This window comes from Portunus trituberculatus, chromosome 21 (assembly GCF_017591435.1).
Source record: "Portunus trituberculatus isolate SZX2019 chromosome 21, ASM1759143v1, whole genome shotgun sequence".
NCBI lineage: Eukaryota > Metazoa > Arthropoda > Malacostraca > Decapoda > Portunidae > Portunus > Portunus trituberculatus.
Window position 1 is genome coordinate 14,387,736 of NC_059275.1, and position 23,243 is coordinate 14,410,978.

At 38.0% G+C, this 23,243-nt stretch overlaps 2 protein-coding genes and 2 long non-coding RNA genes across 18 annotated transcripts in view; 2 read left to right on the forward strand and 2 right to left on the reverse strand.

The window, feature by feature from the left end:
* Positions 1-1,842: 1,842 nt before the first annotated feature.
* On the reverse strand, positions 1,843-4,421 carry LOC123507199 (putative nuclease HARBI1). Its single transcript, XM_045259897.1, has 3 exons — positions 3,195-4,421; positions 2,280-2,579; positions 1,843-2,017 (listed from the first exon to the last, which is right to left on the reverse strand). The coding sequence occupies exons 1-2, from the start codon at positions 3,704-3,706 to the stop codon at positions 2,378-2,380; spliced, it is 714 nt and encodes a 237-aa protein (XP_045115832.1). The 5' UTR covers positions 3,707-4,421; the 3' UTR covers positions 1,843-2,017; positions 2,280-2,377.
* A 765-nt stretch (positions 4,422-5,186) lies between these two features.
* Positions 5,187-23,243, reverse strand: part of LOC123507196 (nuclear receptor coactivator 7-like) — a 157,072-nt gene continuing 139,015 nt past the window's right edge. For 10 of the 15 annotated variants that reach the window (XM_045259889.1, XM_045259887.1, XM_045259886.1 and 7 more), the window contains 6 exons: positions 22,111-22,309; positions 17,270-17,350; positions 11,860-11,988; positions 11,563-11,718; positions 10,839-11,008; positions 5,187-10,617 (listed from right to left, as the gene is read on the reverse strand). In XM_045259889.1, the coding sequence (XP_045115824.1) occupies positions 10,482-10,617; positions 10,839-11,008; positions 11,563-11,718; positions 11,860-11,988; positions 17,270-17,350; positions 22,111-22,309 (871 nt within the window). In that variant the 3' untranslated portion in view covers positions 5,187-10,481. Of the gene's footprint in view, positions 10,618-10,838; positions 11,009-11,562; positions 11,719-11,859; positions 11,989-17,269; positions 17,351-22,110; positions 22,310-23,243 lie in introns of those variants that run through there. The other 5 variants (XM_045259890.1, XM_045259892.1, XM_045259894.1 and 2 more) reach the window with 2 other exon arrangements.
* LOC123507202 lies at positions 11,996-23,141 on the forward strand. Its single transcript, XR_006675620.1, has 2 exons — positions 11,996-13,996; positions 22,198-23,141. It is a non-coding gene; the product is annotated as an uncharacterized LOC123507202 (long non-coding RNA).
* LOC123507204 lies at positions 14,819-15,848 on the forward strand. The gene is made up of 2 exons (XR_006675621.1): positions 14,819-14,928; positions 15,380-15,848. It is a non-coding gene; the product is annotated as an uncharacterized LOC123507204 (long non-coding RNA).

The window sequence follows — 23,243 nt, forward strand, 5'->3', positions numbered from 1 at the left end:
AACATAACATAACATAAATAATAGGATAACAAAGGGCCACCAGGGCCCATCTAGGTTATCCTGTATCAGTCGCACAGCGACCTCGTCATCAGTACTTAAAGATACACTTACAAGTACACAATACATTATATACTAATTCTAAATATTTGGCCCATTAACAGGGCTAAGTCCTGCAGCGAATTCCTCTACAATCTGTGATCCCCATACATGGGGATCATGATCTTGTTTAACTATAGTAAATTTCTTATAAAAACTATCATGCAGCGCTAAACATAATTATAAATCTAATAAATTTAAGTGCTTATCTAATCTGTTTTTAAACATTGTCAAACTATTGTCACTTACAACCCTCTCTGGCAATGCATTCCAGAAGTCTACCACCCTATGATTAAAGAAATATTTTCGTATATCTAACCTGCAGCCTTGCTTTCTAATCTTCCTGCCATGATTTCTAGTTCCTACTTCCCTCCTCTAAGGTAAAGAAAGATCTCACATCTATGTAGTTTGTATCTGAGAACATTTTAAATAACTCATATCCCCTCTTATACATCTCCTCTCAAATGAAAACATGTTTAATTCTTTTAATCTATCTCTATACTCCAGGCGCATTAATGCTGATATCATCCTAGTTGCTCTTCTCTGAACTGCTTCTAACATGTTGATATCCTGTCTATAATGGGGTGACCAGGCCTGTATACAATACTATAAATGGGGCCTAACATAGGAATTATATAAGCTACGCACCACTTCCTTACTTTTATAACTAACATTTCTATTTATAAAACCCAGGATTCTATTTGCCCTATTTCTTGCTTCTAAACATTGCTTTGAAAATTTCATAGTCCTGTCTATCACGACTCCTAAATCCTTTCCCTCCTCTACTGCCTCTAGCCAACATCCCTCCATCTCATAGCTAAAGTTTGTGTTGTCTTTACCTAAATGCATAACCTGACACTTTTTAGAATTAAACTCCATCTGCCACCTGTCTGCCCATGCTATCAGCCTGTCCAGGTCTCGTTGTATTCTGTATGTATGCAGAGATCGAGAAGGAAATACTCGTAAAACAGGGGAGGTGGTGGAGGAAAGGAAAAGGAGGAGGTGGAAGGAATAATGAAAGAGTTAGAGAGACCCAATTGGAAGAAATCAGGGAAGATATACTCATGCTAACACTAACTGATATACGTATGTATGGACAATTAACGTGTTACCTCCATTATTATATTTGTGAGTTTCCTTGTATTGTGGTCACTTGTTCTTGTTATTCATCAAAAGTTATAAAAATCTTTTTATTATTGCATACTTTGAATATAGGAGTTTCAATATATTCAACTTATCTCCCGCTATCGCCAGCTATCCAGCTCAATGTTTGGAGCAGGGGGAATCAATCATCATCTACACAAGTGATGCTGCTGTGACTGACAGCGAGGCAATATGTGAAATAGAAGACAATGACAATAGTGAAATTAAGGACAGAGAAATGAAAATGAAATCATATAAAGCAATAATAGAAGCTGCAAAAGCAAAAATAAAATACTATGAACTTTATGCGAAAAAGAAAATTTAGAAATAACAAAATTAAAGAAAGAAATAAACAAATAGTGTAATACTAAATATGTGTGTGTGTGTGTGTGTGTGTGTGTGTTTACCCTTAAGTTACTTAGCTATTAGATGTATCATATAATTATAAGTACAATTTTACAAAAATCACTCTTGTATCTGTTTCCTTCTACATAATGATATTATGATAGTCACCTATATGTTATAAGAACTTCCTCCTTCCAAAACACAGTGACTTTTAAAAATAGAACTTAAATATATAGGATAATTTCAAACTCATCCACATATTACAAAAACTATTTTATTATTTATGTGCAAAGAAGGGTAAAAAAAGTCTTCTTTATAAAAATCCACCGTCATGCTCCTTTTTTCTTATGTGAGAGAGGCACTCCTGCAGGGTCTGGTGTTCAGAGGTAGAGGACCCTTCATTGGACTGGTACCGCAGCCTTACTCATCAACACTGGAAAGTGAAAGAACAGATTTTTACCTTTGTATGTAGGAGTTTGGAACAGAAAGACCCACTAGTGACGTGCATCAATGCCTCAGGCACCTCAGCTGGAGGCAACAAGGCCTACAGGCATGATTTACAAAACATCTAATGTTTTATAAATTTTATTCTCTTTTCCGGAAAGGTGGGCACTACGTAGTGTATATATGAAGTGACTGTAATCAGATTATTTTGTATGACATACCAGTGGTGGAGTGTATGAAAATAAACTTACTTGAAGTGGACGTATGCAAAGTGATCCCTTCGGGCTTGAACTCCTCGTGCCACAGGGCCTGCAGCTGTGTGGTATAGGGCAGCCTCCTCATCCTCCACTTATTCAGCACCATCATCACAGTCATCTGCATCAGGGAGAGGAATGCCCCTGTTCTTGCAGAAGTTGTGCAGAATAGCGCAGGCATAAATCACCTTACAGACCTTGTCGGGGGCAACGCGGACTTCATTGTGCAGGACATGAAATCTTCGCTTCCACTGCTCAATCCCTCGCTCAACCACACTTCTCGTTCTTTTGTGAGCTCTGAAAGAAAAATGAAAGAGATGCTGACTACACTCACATTTTAAAGTGTTACTAGTTCTGCAGGTTAACTCATAGCAGAGATCAGAGTAATTTGAGAAAATATACTTCTAGTGGCAAACATGATTAGGCTATATCATAGTCTTAAAATACATAGGCTATCACTATCTCTATACTATCCTATAACTGAGCCTAACCTAATCTAACCTAATTTAACTAAACATAATCCAATCCAACCTAACCAAACCTTCCCTTGTCACATCACTTGTAAGTAGGAAAACTGAATTAATACATATACTATTTGGAATGAGGGCTATTTCTGAGCAAAAGAGGGTTAGACTATACCAGTCTTAAAATAATTAGGCTATCAATATCTCCATATTATCCTCTAACCTAATCTTATTTCAATTAACCTAACTTAACCTAATCTAACCTAACTTGTCTAAACTTAACCCAACCTAACCGAACCTAACCTTATAGCATTATTTATAAGTAGGAAAATTGAATTAATACATATATTTGGCATGTGAGATTAAAGGAATGATAAAGGATATTTCTGAACAAAATAGATGTTATATTAATATGAAACATGTACAATTATCTCAATGAATTGCTTACCTGTTGTAATTGGCTTGAGGACCTGCTAGCTGACGATTTGTATATGGTGTTAGGAGCCACTGCTTGAATGGATATCCACTGTCCCCAAGGAGATGGCACGGTTGTGGCACATAATTATCCTCAAATAACATTTTGAGTCCAGATTCATTCAGGATGCGGGCATCATGCACTGATCCAGGCCATTTTGCTACTATGTCCAGGATCTTGTAGGTGGCATCAAACACTACCTGAACATTGATGCTATGGTAGCGTTTCCTGTTCACATAGGCGTACTTATCATCTTTGGGTGCCACAATCCGCACGTGGGTCCCGTCAATCACGCCCACTACTCCAGGAAATCCGGCTATAGCCATGAACTCCACCTGCTTCCTCTGAACTTCTTGTCTAGTCAGTGGAAACTTCAAAAACTGGTGGAAGACACGAGGGGCAGTCAGTGCAGTGATTGTTTGCCAAATCACACGGCTGATAGTTGGCTGCGACACACCAAAATCATCTCCACTGCACCGCTGCATTTTGCCAGTGGCTAAATAACGAAGAGTTATAGCCACCTTCAGCTATGGAGGGAGTGCTTTATTTCGGCAAGTTTGACTGTGCAGTTCGTCCCTCACCAAGTCTGTCACTGCTACGATGCCAGCACGATCCAGACGGTATCTTCTGATGAGCTCAGCATCACTGAAATCCCGGAATATGTCCTTCCTATCACGAAATTTTCGCCGTTGTTGTTGTCGTGCTGCCATGGCCACTCGCTACTCAGTACTTGTTAGTGTTTGTTAAGGCGCTAAAAGTCCTCGGGACCACTTGTAACTTAACAAGGCCTAACAAACATTGTTAAGCACTTTTTAGGGCTTAACAGTTTCATGTATCGCTTTTACTGTTAACGTTTGCCTAACAAGCTATTTGTTAAGGTTACGAGTAAACTGTTAGCACTAAAAGTTATATGAATCCCGTGGTGTCCCGTGATATAGTGTGGCTGTGACAGTGTTTAGATGCGTCTTCTGCGCATGCGCATTGCGCGATCCGGGAGTAAACGACGCCGCGGCCTGCTGTGACAAAGTGTGGCATGGAAGCATCCAACAGGATTATAGATGCAGAAGACGCAACTAAACACTTTGTCACAGGCCACACTTTGGCATGAGACACCGGCCCAGCATTGCTACAAAGGCTGAAAGTTGTAAGCACGCACGCATACACGAACGGCCAGCTCACCCTTCCTGCTCATTTCCTCCTCTCACTCAGCCACCAACACTGATAAAACACTTAAAACACAATAAAATGAATTAAAAACATATTAGAAATTCTGCTAACTCCCAACAAAAACTCTCTCTCTCTCTCTCTCTCTCTCTCAACACTACAAGTCTCCTCCTAGGTAGATAAAAACATGTTACTTCACTCACTCGCTCCTTGTATTCTGTCACACACCAGTCCACAAAATAATCTTTCCACTAACTATAATATTCATCAACTTTTCTCATATTATACTACACTACCAAAAAACTCAAATATAACGAAGTATTAATATGTGAAACGTCAAAGTTACCACATTTAAGCTGGTCTTGCCACTGGTAGTACTACAATCCCCTACTGACTACTATATGGCCTAATGTGAAGTCCTTGAAAACTTGTGTGGTTTGAAGCCTCTCATTAAAAGGTTTCCCCTAGTGTATATACATGATTATCAACATTTACTCATCTTTGACAAAATCAGGTACTCTTATTACAATATGTATACGAGCTTGAATGTCAACCCCCAACTTAGCTGAGTTCATGTTTTGGGGTATTTGATATGGCACTTTCCACATCTGTTTTTTAACTTTCAAAGACAGGCAGTCATCTGTGCAGTAATTTGTTCATTACTTCTGACTCTACAATCTCCTTGTTATCATCTATGGTCTACCTGCCTTCCTCTTTCAACTGTTACTAAGACTCTTGGCAGACTCACTATAATAGCTCCTCCGTCCTGCAGTCAGGTTAAAGGTTAAATACAAAAATATGTAAAGTGTATTATCTATATTTATACAAACATTGATATACACACAGTAACTCTCTATTTACAAATGTATACATATATAGCTACATTCATATTATACTTTTACTTGCTGGCTATTCTATGGTTATGTAATGAATGCATTGGAGGATACCTTTTATGCTTTGAAAGCTATATTTCCATGAACACATTGTCTATAATAACAGTAATTTTGATATACACAAATGGCAGAAGCTAAAAATTTTCTTTAGGTGATTGCATAAAGCAGTGCACATATATACAGTGAAATGTCTTTAGTTCAGAATAATTAGGACCAAAAAGTGACTAAAAATGGATTTCATCAAATGATATATCGATAACAATTTATACTTGATATTGAATCTTAAAACATGAAAAAACACTGTATTCAGCACACTTTTTCATAGAAGCACCTTTGGTTATCTTGTGTTAAGTGCACAGTATCTTGTTCCACTGCACCATGTAACAAATGGGCGCTTGATCTGCAAAAATTTGAGGGTATGACTGATATTCTATGATGGTTTGTATAGGTGCATGTGTTTCACACAATGAGTGGTGACCCAGGTACTGAGCCGGGCAAACACCAGAGGTAGGCTGCATGGCTACAAGTAACAAGGGGGAAAGTAAAGGCATAACTGAACAAGAAAATAAGTAAAAAGCTAATATAAATATATATATTTCTACCAATTATATTCAACCACATCACTGATACTGCACTGAAAGAAAATCATATACTTAAAAGAAAAAAACATTACCCTGATGCCTCCTAATTCTCCAATGAAAAATGGAATAGTTGTCAATTATTGTTTGTCATAACATAGGGCCTGCGTAAAGATTAGACAGCAACATGATAAACTAAAGACATTTTACTGTGTGTGTGTGTGTATATATATATATATATATATATATATATATATATATATATATATATATATATATATATATATATATATATATAAATATATCGCATAAATATACTGCACACACACACACACACACACACACACACACACACACACACACACACACTTATATACCGGTGTGGTAAATGTGATGATGGAAAAGATGCCCATATTGGAAAGTAGTTGTATATCAATCAAAAGCTGGTAGCCATAAGTGATCTACTGGGAAGCCAAGACACCACTTACTTATCTCATGAAGCTATAATAGGCTGCCATAAGACAACAGTTTACAAGTTTCCACAGAATTATCATGTAGAGAAGAGTGAGTACTCACATATGTGTGTGTGTGTGTGTGTGTGTGCATGCTTTTATATGCATGAATGAGCACATTTGGTGCAATCTTACTTCAAAATATCAATAGTAACCAAGAGGTCCTAAAATTGACAAGGCATCATCTCTCATTGCTGAAGGTATTAAGTGAAATAAAAATTAAAAGAAATATCCACACCAATCTGGAGTGACACATAGAGTTGACTATAGTAGCAAAAGTGCACAGTTCCGCCTGAGGTAACAGCACAAGCCACATAGTTAAGTGTATCACTGAGTCATGCAGCAGCTGTGTCTGTGTAAAGTTAAGGTCTCCTTGTGGGCAGCTGGAAGACAGTGAATTCCCACACTGGTAGACTGTACTCTCATTCCACTTTCTCTACAGTTTCCTTCAGTTCTCCTTGTCTTATGATGAGATAAACTTTACATGGACCATCTGAGCAGCTCATCTCTAATGTCATACTACATGTCACTGACTCATCCAACAGTTGCACATAAATATACCAGTGAATTCAGCTTGCCATTACTTTCTAGGTTTCCATGACATGTCCCAGACTAACTCCAGCTACAAGGAATGGGACATCACAGCTTTCATCTACCCACTGGATTTGCATTCTTGCCTCTTTGTGTGATGATATATTACAATGACTACTGTGATATTTCGTTTTAGTAGCATAATGCAAGTCCATTGGTATACAAAGTTTCCTAATAGACTTTACATGAATATTGCCATTTTAGCACTAAATTACTTTACAGACACCAGGGTTACTGAAGTATGCTAGACAACAGAATAGTTATTGAATGATAGAATAGAATCCTTGCCTAGTAAAATGGGGGAAATGTCATTATATCTTCTATGATGTATAAAAATAAATGAACCAGTTATGATATTACTAAAATTCAACAAAAGAAATCAGAAATAACAATTCTGTCAAGTAAAACTAATATAGTTTTAATGACATCACAACAGTATAAGCAGAGTTCCGTAACACACTTGTATACAGGACCATATTCCATTTGGCTCAGGGTTCTTGCAACCAATGCATAAAGCCAATGTATGGCACCTCTCCATCAAGCCTTTCATCCTATCTGAAGGCTTGCCATCACCCATGAAACCTGCTTGGCTGAACAGTCATCTATTCAGCATGTTTTTATGGAAGGAATGAACTTTACAAATATAGTGTCTGTTTCCTTACAGAAGCATTGCCCTGCCTTTGTTTTTACCCTTCCCTTGATCATACAACATACAACACAACACTCACTAATTACAGTATATATTCACAAGAACGATGAAACTACCAAAATAGAACATTTATTACTCTATATTTTGTATATCAATAGCTAACAGTCTTCATCTGGCTCAGTATGCCAAGGTTTCCTTACATATAGTCATAGAGGCTCACCGAGGTGATCTCTCCATAAGCAGGAAGCAAAATGCAAAATATATATATATATATATATATATATATATATATATATATATATATATATATATATATATATATATATATATACAAAAATTAATATGATGTACACATCAGGATACTTGAAATACTTATCAAACTTTAAGCTTGCATTACAGAAATAGTGAGGAGCATTTGAGCCTAAGTCACTGTGTCCAGCAGCTGCTACATAGGCTCAAGGATCTCTATCTCTCCAGCCAAGAGGAGAGTGGTAGTAGTGTCTGAGGCAGAATAAACTTTTCTTGTTGCAATGCAGCTGACGTAACACACCAGATGTCTCCATGGAAAGAGGACTGTTCACCAATGCTTGAAAAGAACCATAACCACTGCTTGGTCAGCATGGTCCAATAACAAGCAATGAGCCAAGAGCTACTGGCAGATGAGGGAGCAACTACTGCCACATACAGATGGACTAACAGTGGAGCAGGGAAGCCAGCTGCTATACCCACAATAACTAGATTTAGCAAACTAATTCCACTCATACAATTTTTCAACATCCTTGATATCTACATTTTTAAGTATACTGGAAGCAAAGTATTACTGGAACTCTTAACATATAGGAAAGGGGCATATTAATATATAATGGGGCACTGATGTTTTTTTGTTTTTTTTTTTTTTCAAATTTTTGCATTTGCTGCTGCTGCTGCTAACTGCTGAAATCTACTTTAGCTTGTTCTCTCAGTGCCACTCTACCTATCACAAAGCTTACATAAACATCACCAAAACAAAGGTATGTGGCTCATTACTAAACTCAGTCATACAAATTCCTTCAGTTAACCATTGAGCAAAACTTACTGAATAACACCAACAAAATGGCAAGGCATTTATCATCTTTTATATGGCATAAAGTTTCTCCTTGTCTGTTAATTTCCCCGCATGACATAGTGTTCAGCAATGCAGACATTTTCAGCTGCAGGATAATGATATATATATATATATATATATATATATATATATATATATATATATATATATATATATATATATATATATATATATATATATATATAAAGCTTACTAATGAGAGATCCAGCATTAAAGATACGCAAAACTACTACCATTCTGTTCTTGACCCTCACCAAACCCACAGATTTGTGATGGAAAAATAAGCTGGTACCAAGCTCGATTACATGTATTATTTGAGAGAAAGCATTCAGAAACATGCCAAGGCTTTTGGGTTAATTACCTCATGGCCTGATTTCCACATGCCAAGCTACAAAATCCATCAACATAAAGTAAACCAGGTACTTAGATAATTTTTTCTATTAACACCACTCCAAAGAAAAATGCATACTACATACAACACCATTTTTGTGTATTGGATATATGTTTTCACTTTCTGTTTGTGTTATCAAACACCACGTGGGAATGTGGCATTATACAGTAGAACTTGTTAAGTGACAATGGATAGTAGTTCCATCTTTGACTTCAGCAATGAATTCACATTCTTATCACTATTCTGAAATGTAGATGACAATTCTAGCGTAAAGAATCATGTCCAAACACTAGTGGTCTCTAAACCTTGATTCAGGATGGGAGAATGGTCAGTGCATTTACACAATATGATGTAATCAATTGAGTACCCGCCTCATCCACTTACTGATATGTTCTTTCTGTTAAATCCTTCCATTGATCCTCTGAATCACCTGGTGCTTGAGCAACATAACATTAACCCGTGACCCATTACAACCTCAGCCAACTATCACCTCACAGACTGTAAGGAATTACCTTGGTGACACTACAATGCCATATACAAACTGCTGTATTATTGCTCCAGATACTTGGGCTACTCAAAGAGTCTGGTGGCACCAAGCACTCAGTGGACTTCTACAAGAGGCCTCACACTTGCCTCAGGTAAAGCACTATCTAAGGCTTATCTGTTAGCTTCTAGTGCTGCACCTCCAACTAATACATTGAGACAACAGTGCCCAGTAACCTCAATGGATGCTCCAGGAATGACATCCATGCATTTCGTGATAAAAATACTTTCTATTTCCAGTCAGGTCCCAAATACACCACAAGATGAAAGAAAACAGTGATGTAAAAACTAACTGAAAACATTTCTCTATTTGATTACTAATACATTACTTCAGGAACAAAATGTATTAAAGGTTCACACAGAGAATAACTCTTTAATATCAAATATGAGCCTTTACCCACTATGACATTGGAGAGAGAGAGAGAGAGAGAGAGAGAGAGAGAGAGAGAGAGAGAGAGAGAGAGAGAGAGAGAGAGAGAGAGACTCTTAAATCTCTTAGGAATCCATGTGTAACTAAAACTTTCAAAAAATCAAACAAAACAAAATAAGAGAATAAATTACATGAAACATAATAAAGAATATGTACAAGACAGCCTTTCCTTTTGAGGTGGAAAAATGTAATATATGTATGTGTATCGAGATTACTGAAAGGCATACCTCAGTAAGCAATTAACAGCTGGCAAGTCCCCCACACACTCCAACAGGAAATGCTTCCCTCAACTTCACAATCCTGTCGCATGACTTCCGCCATGCGGCCAGCCCAGGGTGTGCTGCCACTCAGGGCATGGAGGGGGCACAAGTGTCATATCAGAGACCAGTCAGTGCCTTAAATCCTCACTCAAAGCACCAACATTCAACAGCTTTGATAATGAAATCCTCAGAGTCTGTCAGCTGTGGGTTGTTGAAGGTCTTACAAGGCTGTGTGCGCCCTTGGTAGAGGTCTCCATCCAGCCACAGGCCAAAGTTACCACTGTAAGATGAAAGTATATTAATCTATCACTATCATTTGACTATTCTCAGAACAGAATAATTCTCCAAAATACCAGAAATTTAATTTACTATAATTACTTTCCATTTTACCAAACATTTTTAATATTCATAAAGCTAGTTAAAATAAATTTGTTTATCAATTTACCAAATGGTTTTCATTTCAAAACTGACAAACTTAAACTCAAGACCTCCTAGACTTACTCTCCTCCACCAACAATAAGGGATTCATTGTTCCCCTTGACAAAAAATGTATTCTCGCCAGTCCATGAGAAGACCTGGAATTCTGGCTGGAAGCTGAAGAGGAACGACTCGCCAGTGCCGTAGTACAGCTCGCTCACATGCAAGGAACAGGACACCACTGCCCCAAAAGTCTGTAAAATAGTCCAGCACAATGAACATGCATCAAGTGAATGCCAGTTTAGATACATAGAGTATTTGAAAAAAAATTCCATTTTCAACTGAACATCAATCCAGTTTAGATATATACATAGAGCATTTGAACAAAATTTCCATTCTCAACTGAACATCAATAGGTATATTTATCACTGAACATGAATACCCGTGCTATAATAAATTTTAGTTTTAAAATACTTTTGGATCCATTTGAAAATCTAAATTCATATTGTATTTTTAATCTTCATGTAATACAGTGTTGTTTAAAATTCCAAGTTTTCTTTTCTATATTGCCATTACATCAAACAGGAAGGAAACTACACAAAGACACAAACAAGCTCACATTCTTTGAATAAAAAACTTTTGGATCCATTTGAAAATCTAAATTCATATTGTATTTTTAATCTTCATGTAATACAGTGTTGTTTAAAATTCCAAGGTTTCTTTTCTATATTGCCATTACATCAAACAGGAAGGAAACTACACAAAGACACAAACAAGCTCACATTCTTTGAACAATGATGGGACTCACATTTTGCTTTGTGTCCTGGATGAAAAGCATGATTGGGGAATCAACATCATTCATCTTGCGGTACAAGGAGTTGAGACTGAAGCCATGCTGAGAGGTGCTGAAAACCAGCTTCCAAGCATACCCTTGTGCTCGAGCTGGTAACTTCTTGTACATGCTCTGTAATGGTAAGAGATCTGGTAATTCATAGACTGTATCACATACATAACAGTACCATTAGATACCATACAAAGCTATACATATTACAGATCCAATGGGATTGACCAAAGATGCAAGTACTCATACTCAGAGTTGTCTCACCTTCCTAACATTGTCGGTGATAATCTCCGAGGTGCCAACCACCTCGGGCAAGAAGGCCTCCAAGTCCAGACTGGTGAGTGAAGATGAGGAATAAAGAGCACGACGCAGCTCCTCACTCATAGAAACAACCTGGAGACAGTCGACATCAACTATTAATTGGGCTTGACACTAGTAAACACTTCACAACTCTAGTGCACACTTTAAAGGTTCTAAATGTACAGTGAATACGAATGCCTCTATCTAGAGGAAAGGCAGTCAATAAGTAATTACTTCAAATAAAAGTTTTTAAACCTAAAAAAAACAAATTCTGGTGTAAAAGTAAAAATACAGATAAGAAAAAAAATTATAACTATTATTTCAAAGGCTTTGATAAATCATCTGAACAGGTTTCATGTAGAACTGTGGGATTGCTAAATTATTTATTACTGTCACTCGATTGTCTGTTTGGTTTCCTACACCTACAATTAGAATCTATGGATCTGCTTCATGACAAGGGTAATTTTTATGAATTTCTACAGCTTCAGTTTCACCATTTGTTACATTTTAAACAATGCTATAAGTATCAAGGATAAATTCATCTAACTCATATACAAACAGGAAGACTTTTCACAGCTAACCATCAATACATGGTTAGGCAACATCTTGTTATCTAAGTGTCAGAATCACTAATTTATAAAAACTTTTAACAGATGCTTAACTAATATTTCATGTAGAAACTTTTTTTGATTAATTTACTGCAAAGTTGTACCAGTCTCATGTTGGTGTAGTAGATTCTCCATTAAGGACAATACCTTGTGCTCCAACCACACTACTCTCATGTGGAAGTGGCTGATGTTTTAAAGGCAATTTCCTAGATTGTAGTAATAATTTAGCAAGGAATATGCACTATCAAAGAAAAACAACAACCTACCTATCTTTTAACTTTCAAACAGTTTTAATGCAAATGTTTCATAATACGAGGAAATAGATTACTACAGTGGAATGATCATGCAACCTGAATCTAACAAGTACTTATTGTGAAAACTTACCTAGACCATGAGGGCATAGATAGGTCAAGTCAGAAATTGGTTGAAGGCATGTAGTAGATACAGATTATGAAAAGATTCACGAATAATAATGTCACAAATGCTGTGTCCATGCAACATCAAAACACTCATAATCATAAAGCTTCACTATATTCTACAGCTCACAACATGGTGTCTTGTGCAGCCTTACATCCTTAGTGTGAGCTACCACAGAGGATAAGTTAGTCAAAACCAAGTGGTGGAGATGATGTGGTCACTACTATGGGAAAAGGGCTGTATATCCTCTATCCACACACCATTATGAAGGGAAAAAAAAAATAAATAAATAGTGTGGTGATGCCTACAGAAAACTCCACTCTTTATATCAATATTAGTAATACAATACACCACGACACCATCACAAGTGAGCTCTCTTGCTTATATCAGAATTAAAATCACAATTAACACCATGACACGGCTCTGCTCTTTTACCGGAACTACATTAACCTGACACTCGCCCAACACAAAGAGCCAGGCCTACTTGTTCGCTACTTCTAGTAATACTCAAATCCCAGTCTTTTGTTGTCTGACTAAACACAATCAAAATAAAAAAAGTTTATACACTAAAAACTTGGCTTAAATCACAACCACGGACCACCACCTGTATTCTTCACCACGAGTGCTACAATCACCACAATAATTCCTCTTACCCACGAGCAAGTGTTATCAATTACACTTGTCAAAATCATTAAGTTGAAGTTGACACCATGACACTATCAACTAGACTGTTTTATAGCTTAAATAATGACTAATCACCAGTCATATTTCCTAATATGACCAAAGTGACAGTCACCATTTATTTCTTCCTGATCGACACACACAAACAAAATCAGACTCTGAATAAACAATTTTGCACGATGACGAACAACGAGACTGTCCTAAAAGCTTAAACCACAACCAGAGATCACCAGTTCTACCCTTCACCAACACTGCGAGCACAGTACCCTTTCGGCTTCACACGAACACAGTGACAGTCATTTTCACTTGTCTTTTCCTGCTGCCCGCCACACACCCGTCCTACTGCAGGGTAGCGGAGACACCGTCGGCTGCCTACCACTGGAAAGGACTTACTGGTACCTTTTGCCGTTCACATACTACTTTCCTTCCTTCCTGTCTCACCTGGTGTCCAAAATTCAAGGCTCGGGGGAAGGGCGGAGGGAGGGATAGAGGGAGGGGCCACTATTCAGCATAAGCGTTTCAAAACCTCATCACTCGCCTACCATAAATAAAACCTGCTATTTTCCTGACAGTGACTTCAATGCCGCGAAATGCAACACCCACTGAGTCCATCTTTTCTTTGCCTATAAGCTTAAAATATAAAGGGTGTGCTAGTCGGGAAGGATTGCGTCATGCTCGCTCCGGGGCCCGCTTGACACTTGAGTCCCGCTCTCCGTTTTCTTCTACCGCCAAGTGAAACACAACCACACTCAAACGAACCAGCTATTCCTATATACAGGTGTTTCTCTTCGCAGCATACTAATAAACAAGTACGCGGGTAGCGATATAAGTTCTCTTCTGGATCAAACGGGATGGATAGAGGGTAAGAGGGTGTAAGTAGAGGAGGAGAATGGAAGAAGGCGGGGGAGGGAGGGGGTTTGTATTGTCCATGGTCTGTTGGTTTCCCCCACAGCTGGCTGAGGGAGGGAGGAGAGCGGGGATTGGGGAAGGAGGGGAGGAAAACGGCTGCAGGAGAGTTGTATGCTTATATGATTAAAAAAAAAAAAATGTAAAGCGGAAAAGACAGCTCGGAGAAGATGAGGGAGCGGAAAGTGTGCGATAAATAAAATAACGGTAAGAGAAAGGGTAAATATGTTGTGAAGGTCGTCAACCCGTACAGTGACGACACTTCTCGCCTTGAATACTGCCTTGCCGCACTCTATACATTACAACAATCACTTAGTCAGCCACCAGCACTAGAGGCAAGCTGGCCAGCCGCACCATTAAATAGTACAACACCCCGCACACCCCATGCACACTGAGGAACAGTGGCGTAAACCACTCGCAGGTGCGAAGACGACATTGCGCTGTCCACACCGCTCATTTCAGAGAGAGAGAGAGAGAGAGTTTAAGGCAATTAGAATTTTTTACCTCTATTCATCTCTGCAGACAGGTGAAGGGATGTTGAGTAATATGATAATACATATAATGCAAGGCTTTTCCAGTTATTCACTTGGTTATTGAAGAAAAGTTCACATAGCATAATTATTTAAATCTGTATTAAGGATTGCTCTGTAGTTGTATTTCTTAAACTTCATTTTTCTCATTGCTGTTTTTATCTTTTCAATGTGATTTTCAATTACACCATTAGTTTTTCAAGTCACCACATTGTCTTTTCCATAATTTGCCACTATCAGAGCCAAAATGCACAGCTTCCTTGAAATGCCTGATAGTTAATCCTCCTGCTGCCTCTCAAAATATTCAATAGCTCGCCGCACTTGGTCATCATACTTTTGCAGCACTGTCACTGTGTGCCGCCACTTGAGCAAATCCTCCTGGATGGGTGGTCCTTTTAAGTCTCTGGCAAGCTTCCCAATGTTGGTTTCATCACTGACAAGCACTATTCCCTCAACCAAGGACTCCACCATCTTCAAGAACTCAGAATCAAGAGAAGAGCCAACAGAGGGAAATTGGAAATGTACATTTTCATCTTTTGTGGCTTTATTTGTTTTTTCATCTTGTTCCTCACATTCAGAAATATGTGGAAGTTTGTCTTTTGTAATTGTGTCTTCTTAACATCAAGATGGATTCTAAGCCTCTCTGCCAGACTGGTGAGGGCCTTGAGATGAGTATGGGCATGAGCAAGATTCTGACTCATCACTTGCAAGCGTGACTCATGTTTATCGATACTCTCCTTCAGGGCACTGCTGATACGTGGTTCTCTTTCATTCATGATTGTGTACTTTGTTTGAAATGCACATGCATATAACTATCTTTCCTTGAGTGCTCTCATAAGATATACAAAAACACTCTTGAGCCTGTATGTCTTGTACTGCACTCAAGTAAACAGATCATCAGGAGTCTATTTCATTAAACAGCTGCACTTTTCAAACCATACTTCATAGCTATCTTGTACAGTTTCTGATAAGTTGTTCACTGAGTGATTAATGGTGTACTGTTTTCAAGAGCACTGTGTGGCTGCTACAATAGCAATCAGTTCTATCTACAGACTGAACCAGTCTCTAGGCTACAGGAAGCACCACCGGATGCAAGTTATCTCTCTTCATAACTGATAACTCCACACAGTGATGACAAAACAACCACACTTCAATAATGACATTAACTAAACACCATTGTAATTTGAAATATTTGTTGTAGGCACAAGTGGCTTTATGTATTAGTATTGTGAGAAGGAAAAAAGCTATGCTTCCAGGTGAAATCTGTGAACTCCTGTAGTTAATTATCATGAGAGTAGTACACTATAACATGCTTAATTTCCTTCACACTACTAGTGGATTCCAAGATACTGTAGTATGATATCTAATGAGAGAGAAGTACATTGTACATATAACTAATTTACACTGCATCTAGACCAGTGTATCTAAATTCTAACTGATGGAACACTATTGTGGGAGGCAGTAAACCATCTACGGTGTGATGGAGCTACACATTCAACTTTCAGGCCCCAGGATGAGGACAGGCACTACTCTCTACCGTGTACTACAGACGAGAGATCTTTTCCATCTGCATCGTCTAGGCTCAGCTGTGGTGCTGAGGAAGGTCGGGTTGTGGGATATACTAAGGTTGTCTTGTGCGGATCCCAACTTGGCTCAATGTTGTCTGCATTTCTTAAGGTACCAGAGCTTGCTGAGTTAACTAATAAGGGAGTCTCAGCTATAAGGCTATCTAGAAGACTCAACCTTTCAGCAAGATACTCTAATACCTAAGGAATTTAGACACTATTGTTGTCATCTGCACATGTACTGTTATGATATCAACTGATAAATTCTATTATTTACAAGCAGTATATGAAAAATTTTGTAAGGATTTGATACATTAAACTTATCATGCCAACTGAATTACATATTCAGTGAGATATAAAACATTTCACTTAATGAGGATGTTTAACATATAGTTCCATAAAGTGTTCAGTAAAACATCTTCAAGGAAATGCATGTTTGCTGTTAAGGTCAATGTTTCCTTTATTTGTTGACATTTCTTGACAGCCAACAGAATATTACAGAATGTGCTGAGACCAGCATGTTTTTCAAGTGGCAGATAAATCTGTGTTTTAGTGTTTTACATGTAAAACACAAGTCAGCTGATATCACACAGGGAGTGAGGAGAGAGGAAAGGTGCAGCAGGGAGTGGGTTGGGATGGAGGAGCAGTGCCAATAGGAAGCGCCCACCTCAGGGTTTTCCGATTCCGTAGAGATGGTCATCTGACTCTTCATCAAGGAATAGAGCTTAACATAAGGGGCTTTTAGTTTCTGCCAGTAGTCATGGTGGGTTGGTGATGGATCAAATTGGCAGCATGAAAAATTCAATCATAATTTAGCAAAAAATGTTTAGAATTAGTGAATTAGGATGAATTTCTTAGCATGCAGTTTACATCAAACACTTACACCATAAGGCACTCTGTACACAATGGCTACCTTTATAATGAGTCCAATTGCAATTTTCATTCTGTACTGTGGTGGGCATTGATTTTGGTAGTGTGCCACAAGTCATTGAGAAAATTTTCTATTTAACTTAAAGAAAGGCAAACTTTAAAATACAAAAATCATGTGGAACTATTTTTTCTTCACAGCAGTGAACTGATGTTTGCAAAAATTATAGAAAAAAATTACAAGACTAATTCCACCAGTAATGTATGGCTGCTTCAATCAAACTGGCAGTGAGCAAAGACCAGCAAATGCAATCAGGCTACAGTTACACTTGCTAGTGTGATTCCCAGATTTGGGAAGGAGCACCTTGATCCTTCAGGGCAGCAAAACTCACCATAATAAGCAGGCAGCCTTTCAGCACAATTTTCAAAATATGATAGATCTCCCTTTGATAAATGTTCCAGTAAATCAAAGGATTTGTATACATGCTTTAAGTAAATGAATAACAAATGTCAAGGTCTTGCAGCCCTGAAAAGTCTTACAAATGAGTGCAAAGAAAAGCTTAAATCACAGCAGCATAAGCTGAAGTATGCAGAGAGAGAAAACCTGAAAACACCAAGTACCTAGAGGACTCCCACGCTGGGGAGAGACAGATGGACTCTGATGGACACGCTTGCTTCACTTTCTTAGACACACAAATATCACAATAACCTCAAAAAACATTTTACAGCTGCACAGCATCACACTGCCTCAAACATTACATAAAAAAAATATAGTTCAAATCATCAAAGAAGTACCTCCAGTAAAAACTAAAACTTGAATAATGGAATATCAGATCTCTTTGACAATAAAATTTATATTTGAATGAATTTTATTGATTTCTTGTTATATCAGATTCTAATACACATTTCATTAGGATATATATAGTATATATATATATATATATATATATATATATATATATATATATATATATATATATATATATATATATATATGAGGTCCATTAAAAAAGTATCCAACCTTGGTCCATAAATGGAAAAATAATTCACCATTCAGGAATTAATTTTTGTGGAAGTTGACGGCACCCTTACTGTGCATGTCTGGAAATTTTAAAAGCTCTAGTGCGCACCAGTTCCTGCCTGTGAAGGCTAGAGTGCAGACATCCAGCACATTCATCGGATAATCGTCCTTACACAGCATGTCGGAGGGCATCGAGCAGCGCTACTGGATAAAGTTCTTCCACAAGTTTGATGATACTTAAGTGCAAACTATTCAGATGATTCAGCAAGCCTTTGACAATGAAGCCATAGGAATAACACAGATAAAGGAGTGGTATAACCACTTCAAGCAAGGACAAACCTCAGTTGAGAGCAAGCCACGGTATGGTAGGCCATCCACCAGCAGAAACGAAGACTTCATCGTGAATGTTCGTCAAATAGTGGAGGATGACCGTTGTATAACCATCAACAAGATTGTCAGAAAAGTAGAAATAAGCACAGGATCAGTTCATACAATTTTAACAGAAGATTTGGCCATGTGACGAGTGTTTGTGAAATTCATTCCGAAGTTGCTGGTGGAACAGCAGAAACAACTCTGCCTGGAAATTGCACAAGACCTGCTTGACTGTGCTAACAGTGATTCTGACTTCATGAAGACCATCATCACTAGTAATGAGACATTGGGTGTATGGAGAAGACCAAAACACAAAATTTCAGCCATCACAGTGGAAGCATCAGACATCACCAAGACCTAAAAATGCACCACAGGTTCACAGCAACGTCAAGGTGATGTTGACATGTTTTTTGACTCCAATGGTATTGTGCGTCATGAATATGCACCAGCAGGACAAACAATAAATAAGGAGTACTATCTGAAGGTTATGTGACACTTTCGTGATGCTGTGCGATGAAAACTTTCGGAAATGTGGACGGCGCGAAACTGGCAACTTTACCATGATAATGCACCTGCTCATTCTGCCCTCCTAATCCAAGCTTACCTGGCCAAAAACAACACTCCACTTGTTTGGTACCCTCCCTATTCTCCAGACATGGCATCTAATGACTTCTGGCTGTTCCCTTAACTGAAAATAACCCTGAGAGGGAAGTGCTTTGATTTGAGAGAGGAAATTGTGAGAAAAACGACAGCAGAGCTCTACAACATTCCAATTTCGGCATTCCAGAGATGTTACCAGCAGTAGTAGCACTGCTGGGAGAAGTGTGTGTACTTCCAAGGGGAGTACTTTAAAGGTGATTAAATAAAATTAAGCACTCTCTTAAAAGACATGTCCTGCTCACTCTCCTTGATTCTTGGCTCCCCCTTCGCAGCTCCTCCACCCAGCTGATTTGATGTCACATATATGAAACCATGCTATTAGTCAACAAGAGAGAGAGAGAGAGAGAGAGAGAGAGAGAGAGAGAGAGAGAGAGAGAGAGAGAGAGAGAGAGAGAGAGAGAGAGAGAGAGAGAGAGAGAGAGAGAGAGAGAGAGAGAGAGAGAGAGAGAGAGAGAGAGAGAGAGAGAGAATAAATGGAGGAAGTGGGGATTAAAATAGGAAATAGAAAGAAAAAATAGATTATAAGTGGAGGAAATGGAAATAAAACAGGAAAGATAGGAATAACAAATGAATAACACAAGAGATAGAAAGAAAAATGGATAATGAATAGTGGGATAGGAGGAAATGGGAATGAAAATATGATAATGAATAAGGAAATAGGAGGAAATGATAATATAAAACAGCAGATAGAAAGGAAATGGATTATGGACAAGGGAAAATGCTAATAAATAAGGGAATAGGAGGAAATGGTAATGAGGATATGAATATGGGAATAAGAGGAAATGGTAATGAGAATATGGTAATAAATAAGGGAATAGGAGGAAATGATAATAAAACAACAGATAGAAAAAAATGGGTAACAAATAAGGGAAGAGGATAACAAATAAGTGGGGAATGATAATAATACAGGAGATAAAGGAAAACAAGAGAAAGAGGGATGAATGAGAGTAAAACTTAGGGAGATAAAAGGAACAAAGGGATAATAAACAGAGGAACTTAGGAAATACTTTTACATTGCAAGACAGTGTCATGTTCCCCCCCCCTCCTACAGGCAATTTTGCTGTTGCGAGACGTAAAAGTGATCAAACACTAATGCGCACACACACACAATCGAGAGGCCGGATTCGAGTCCCGGAGCGCCGAGGCAAATGGGCAAGTCTCTTAATGTGTGGCCCCTGTTCACCTAGCAGTGAATAGGTACGGGATGTAACTCGAGGGGTTGTGACCTCGCTTTCCCGGTGTGTGGAGTGTGTTGTGGTCTCAGTCCTACTCGAAGATCCGTCTATGAGCTCTGAGCTCGCTCCATAATGGGGAAGACTGGCTGGGTGACCAGCAGGTGACCAAGGTGAATTACATAAGAGAAAACAATGCTGTCTCATGACGTAAAAGTGATCAAACACACACACACATACATACACACACACACATACAGTTTGAGTGAAGAAGTGGTGTCAGCAATGAGTATGCTTACTTTTAAAGAAAAATTGGATAATTGTAGATATGGAGACGGGGCTACACGAGCATAAAGCCCAGGCCCTGTAAAACTACAACTAGGTAAATACATACAAGTAGTGTAGTGGTTAGCACACTCAGCTAACAACCGAGAAAGCCTGGGTTCGAGTCCCAGGCACAGTGAGGGAAATGGGCAAGCCTCTTAATGTGTAGCCCCTGTTCACCTAGCAGCAATTAAGTAGGTACAGGATGTAACTCAAAGGTGTGGAGTGTGTTGTGGTTTCACTCCTACCCGAAGGTCGCTCTATGAGCTCTGAGCTTGCTCTGTAATGGGTATGGCTGGCTGGGTAACCAGCAAATGACCATGGAGAATTACACACACACACACACACACACAAAAAAAAAAAAAAAAAAAAAAAAAAAAAGTGTGCTGTCTTACAACAGCAAAGTTCCCTGTAGGAGGAAAAAATAAAGTGTGTGCTATCTTGCAACAGCAAAGTTGCCTGTACAAGGGAAAAAGAAAAAAAAAAATTACACATCTTGTGACATAAAAGTACTTCCTATTTTTTTTGTCTTGTGTTATTTCTTTGTTATTCTTATCTATTCTGTTTTATTTCCATTTTCATCATTTGTTATCCATTTTTTTCTTTCTATCCTGTTTTAATCCCCACTTCCTACATTTATTCTCTCTCTCTCTCTCTCTCTCTCTCTCTCTCTCTCTCTCTCTCTCTCTCTCTCTTGTTGACTCATATATGTGAAGTCAAATCAGCTCAGTGGAGGAGCTGTGAAAGGGGAGCCGGGAATCAAGGAGAGTGGGCGGGATGTGTTCTTTAAGAGAGTGCCTAAAATTTTTGAAATGTACACAGTTCTTTTCTTTATGGGCCAAGGTCAGATACTTTTTGAATGGACCATGCACATATATATATATATATATATATATATATATATATATATATATATATATATATATATATATATATATATATATATATATATATATATATATATATATATAAATTGGAATTAATGGTTAAAGATGTCAGAACTTCCAGTTTTGAGTTATATTCCACTATCAATGTAACTTGTTCCCTTAGATGAAGTGGTCCTTTCAGATAACAATGTGAGACAATTCTTACCTCCCATGACTCCTTGGTCATCTCAGTCAGCTCCCCACCAATGCCGTCCTCAGCTTCTGCTCTCTCACGATCCTGTTCTGTCCACAGGTCTGTCTCCTCCTCCACTAGGATGAAGCCTCGGGATGCAACCTCCTCTTCATTGAGCTCCCCGTATATATCATGCGCCCACAGTTGGAAGAAATTGTACAACTCATCCGACCTAGACAAAATAATAAGAAATAAAAAAACACCATAAATTTCTAAGGACTCATTTTGTCTAAGTATATCGAGTTTTCTGTCTAGTTACCACATCATGATGTAGTGACCATACTAGTTTTCTTTGTTTATTTCCTAAAGTTATGTGAAAAAGAAAGGCTGCAATAGATTGGAAGTGGTAAAAAGAACAGCTTAGAAGTATGTGAGTCCTCTTTCACTACATGAGAGATGCATGACATTCAAGGACAGACAAAATCTTTGTATAGTCATCCTCAGTTAGAGAGAGAGGGAGGGAAAAAAAATAAATAAAAAAATAAAAAATAATGCAGAAATCCTAACTTTATGGAAGCAGATTTCTATCATAAATATTACATAGTAATATTTTTAGATAAAAGGCTCTTGAAATATTCAGTGTAAAAAAAATAAGTTCAAGATCTTTTAAACTAAAGGAATAATTTTTAAAAATGTGTCGAGCACATAAATAAAAGAATTGAGTTTTCTGACATTAAAGATGATTCATGAAGTTTATCCTATTTTGCTCAGAAAATGGTCTGGTCAGTAGAGAAGCCTATTCCTGTGAACTCCCTTCCCAAGCAGCTTGTTTTCTCTCTCTCTCTCTCTCTCTCTCTCTCTCTCTCTCTCTCTCTCTCTCTCTCTCTCTCTCTCTCTCTCTCTCTCTCTCTCTCTCTCTCTCTCTCTCTCTCTCTCTCTCTCTCTCTCTCTCCAGTGGATTGTCATTTCATATTTCCAACATTCATTCTGTTCGTTTCTCACTGAAAGCAAAAGCTACTGCTCACTGCAATGGTGTAGTAACTGAAACCATCAAACTCAGAACATCAAGACATTTTTTTAAAAGACCAAAAAAATAATACAAAAAGAAGAAAAAAAATGACACATAGTGAGAGAATAATAAAGAATAGCGAAACTAATTCAGGTTT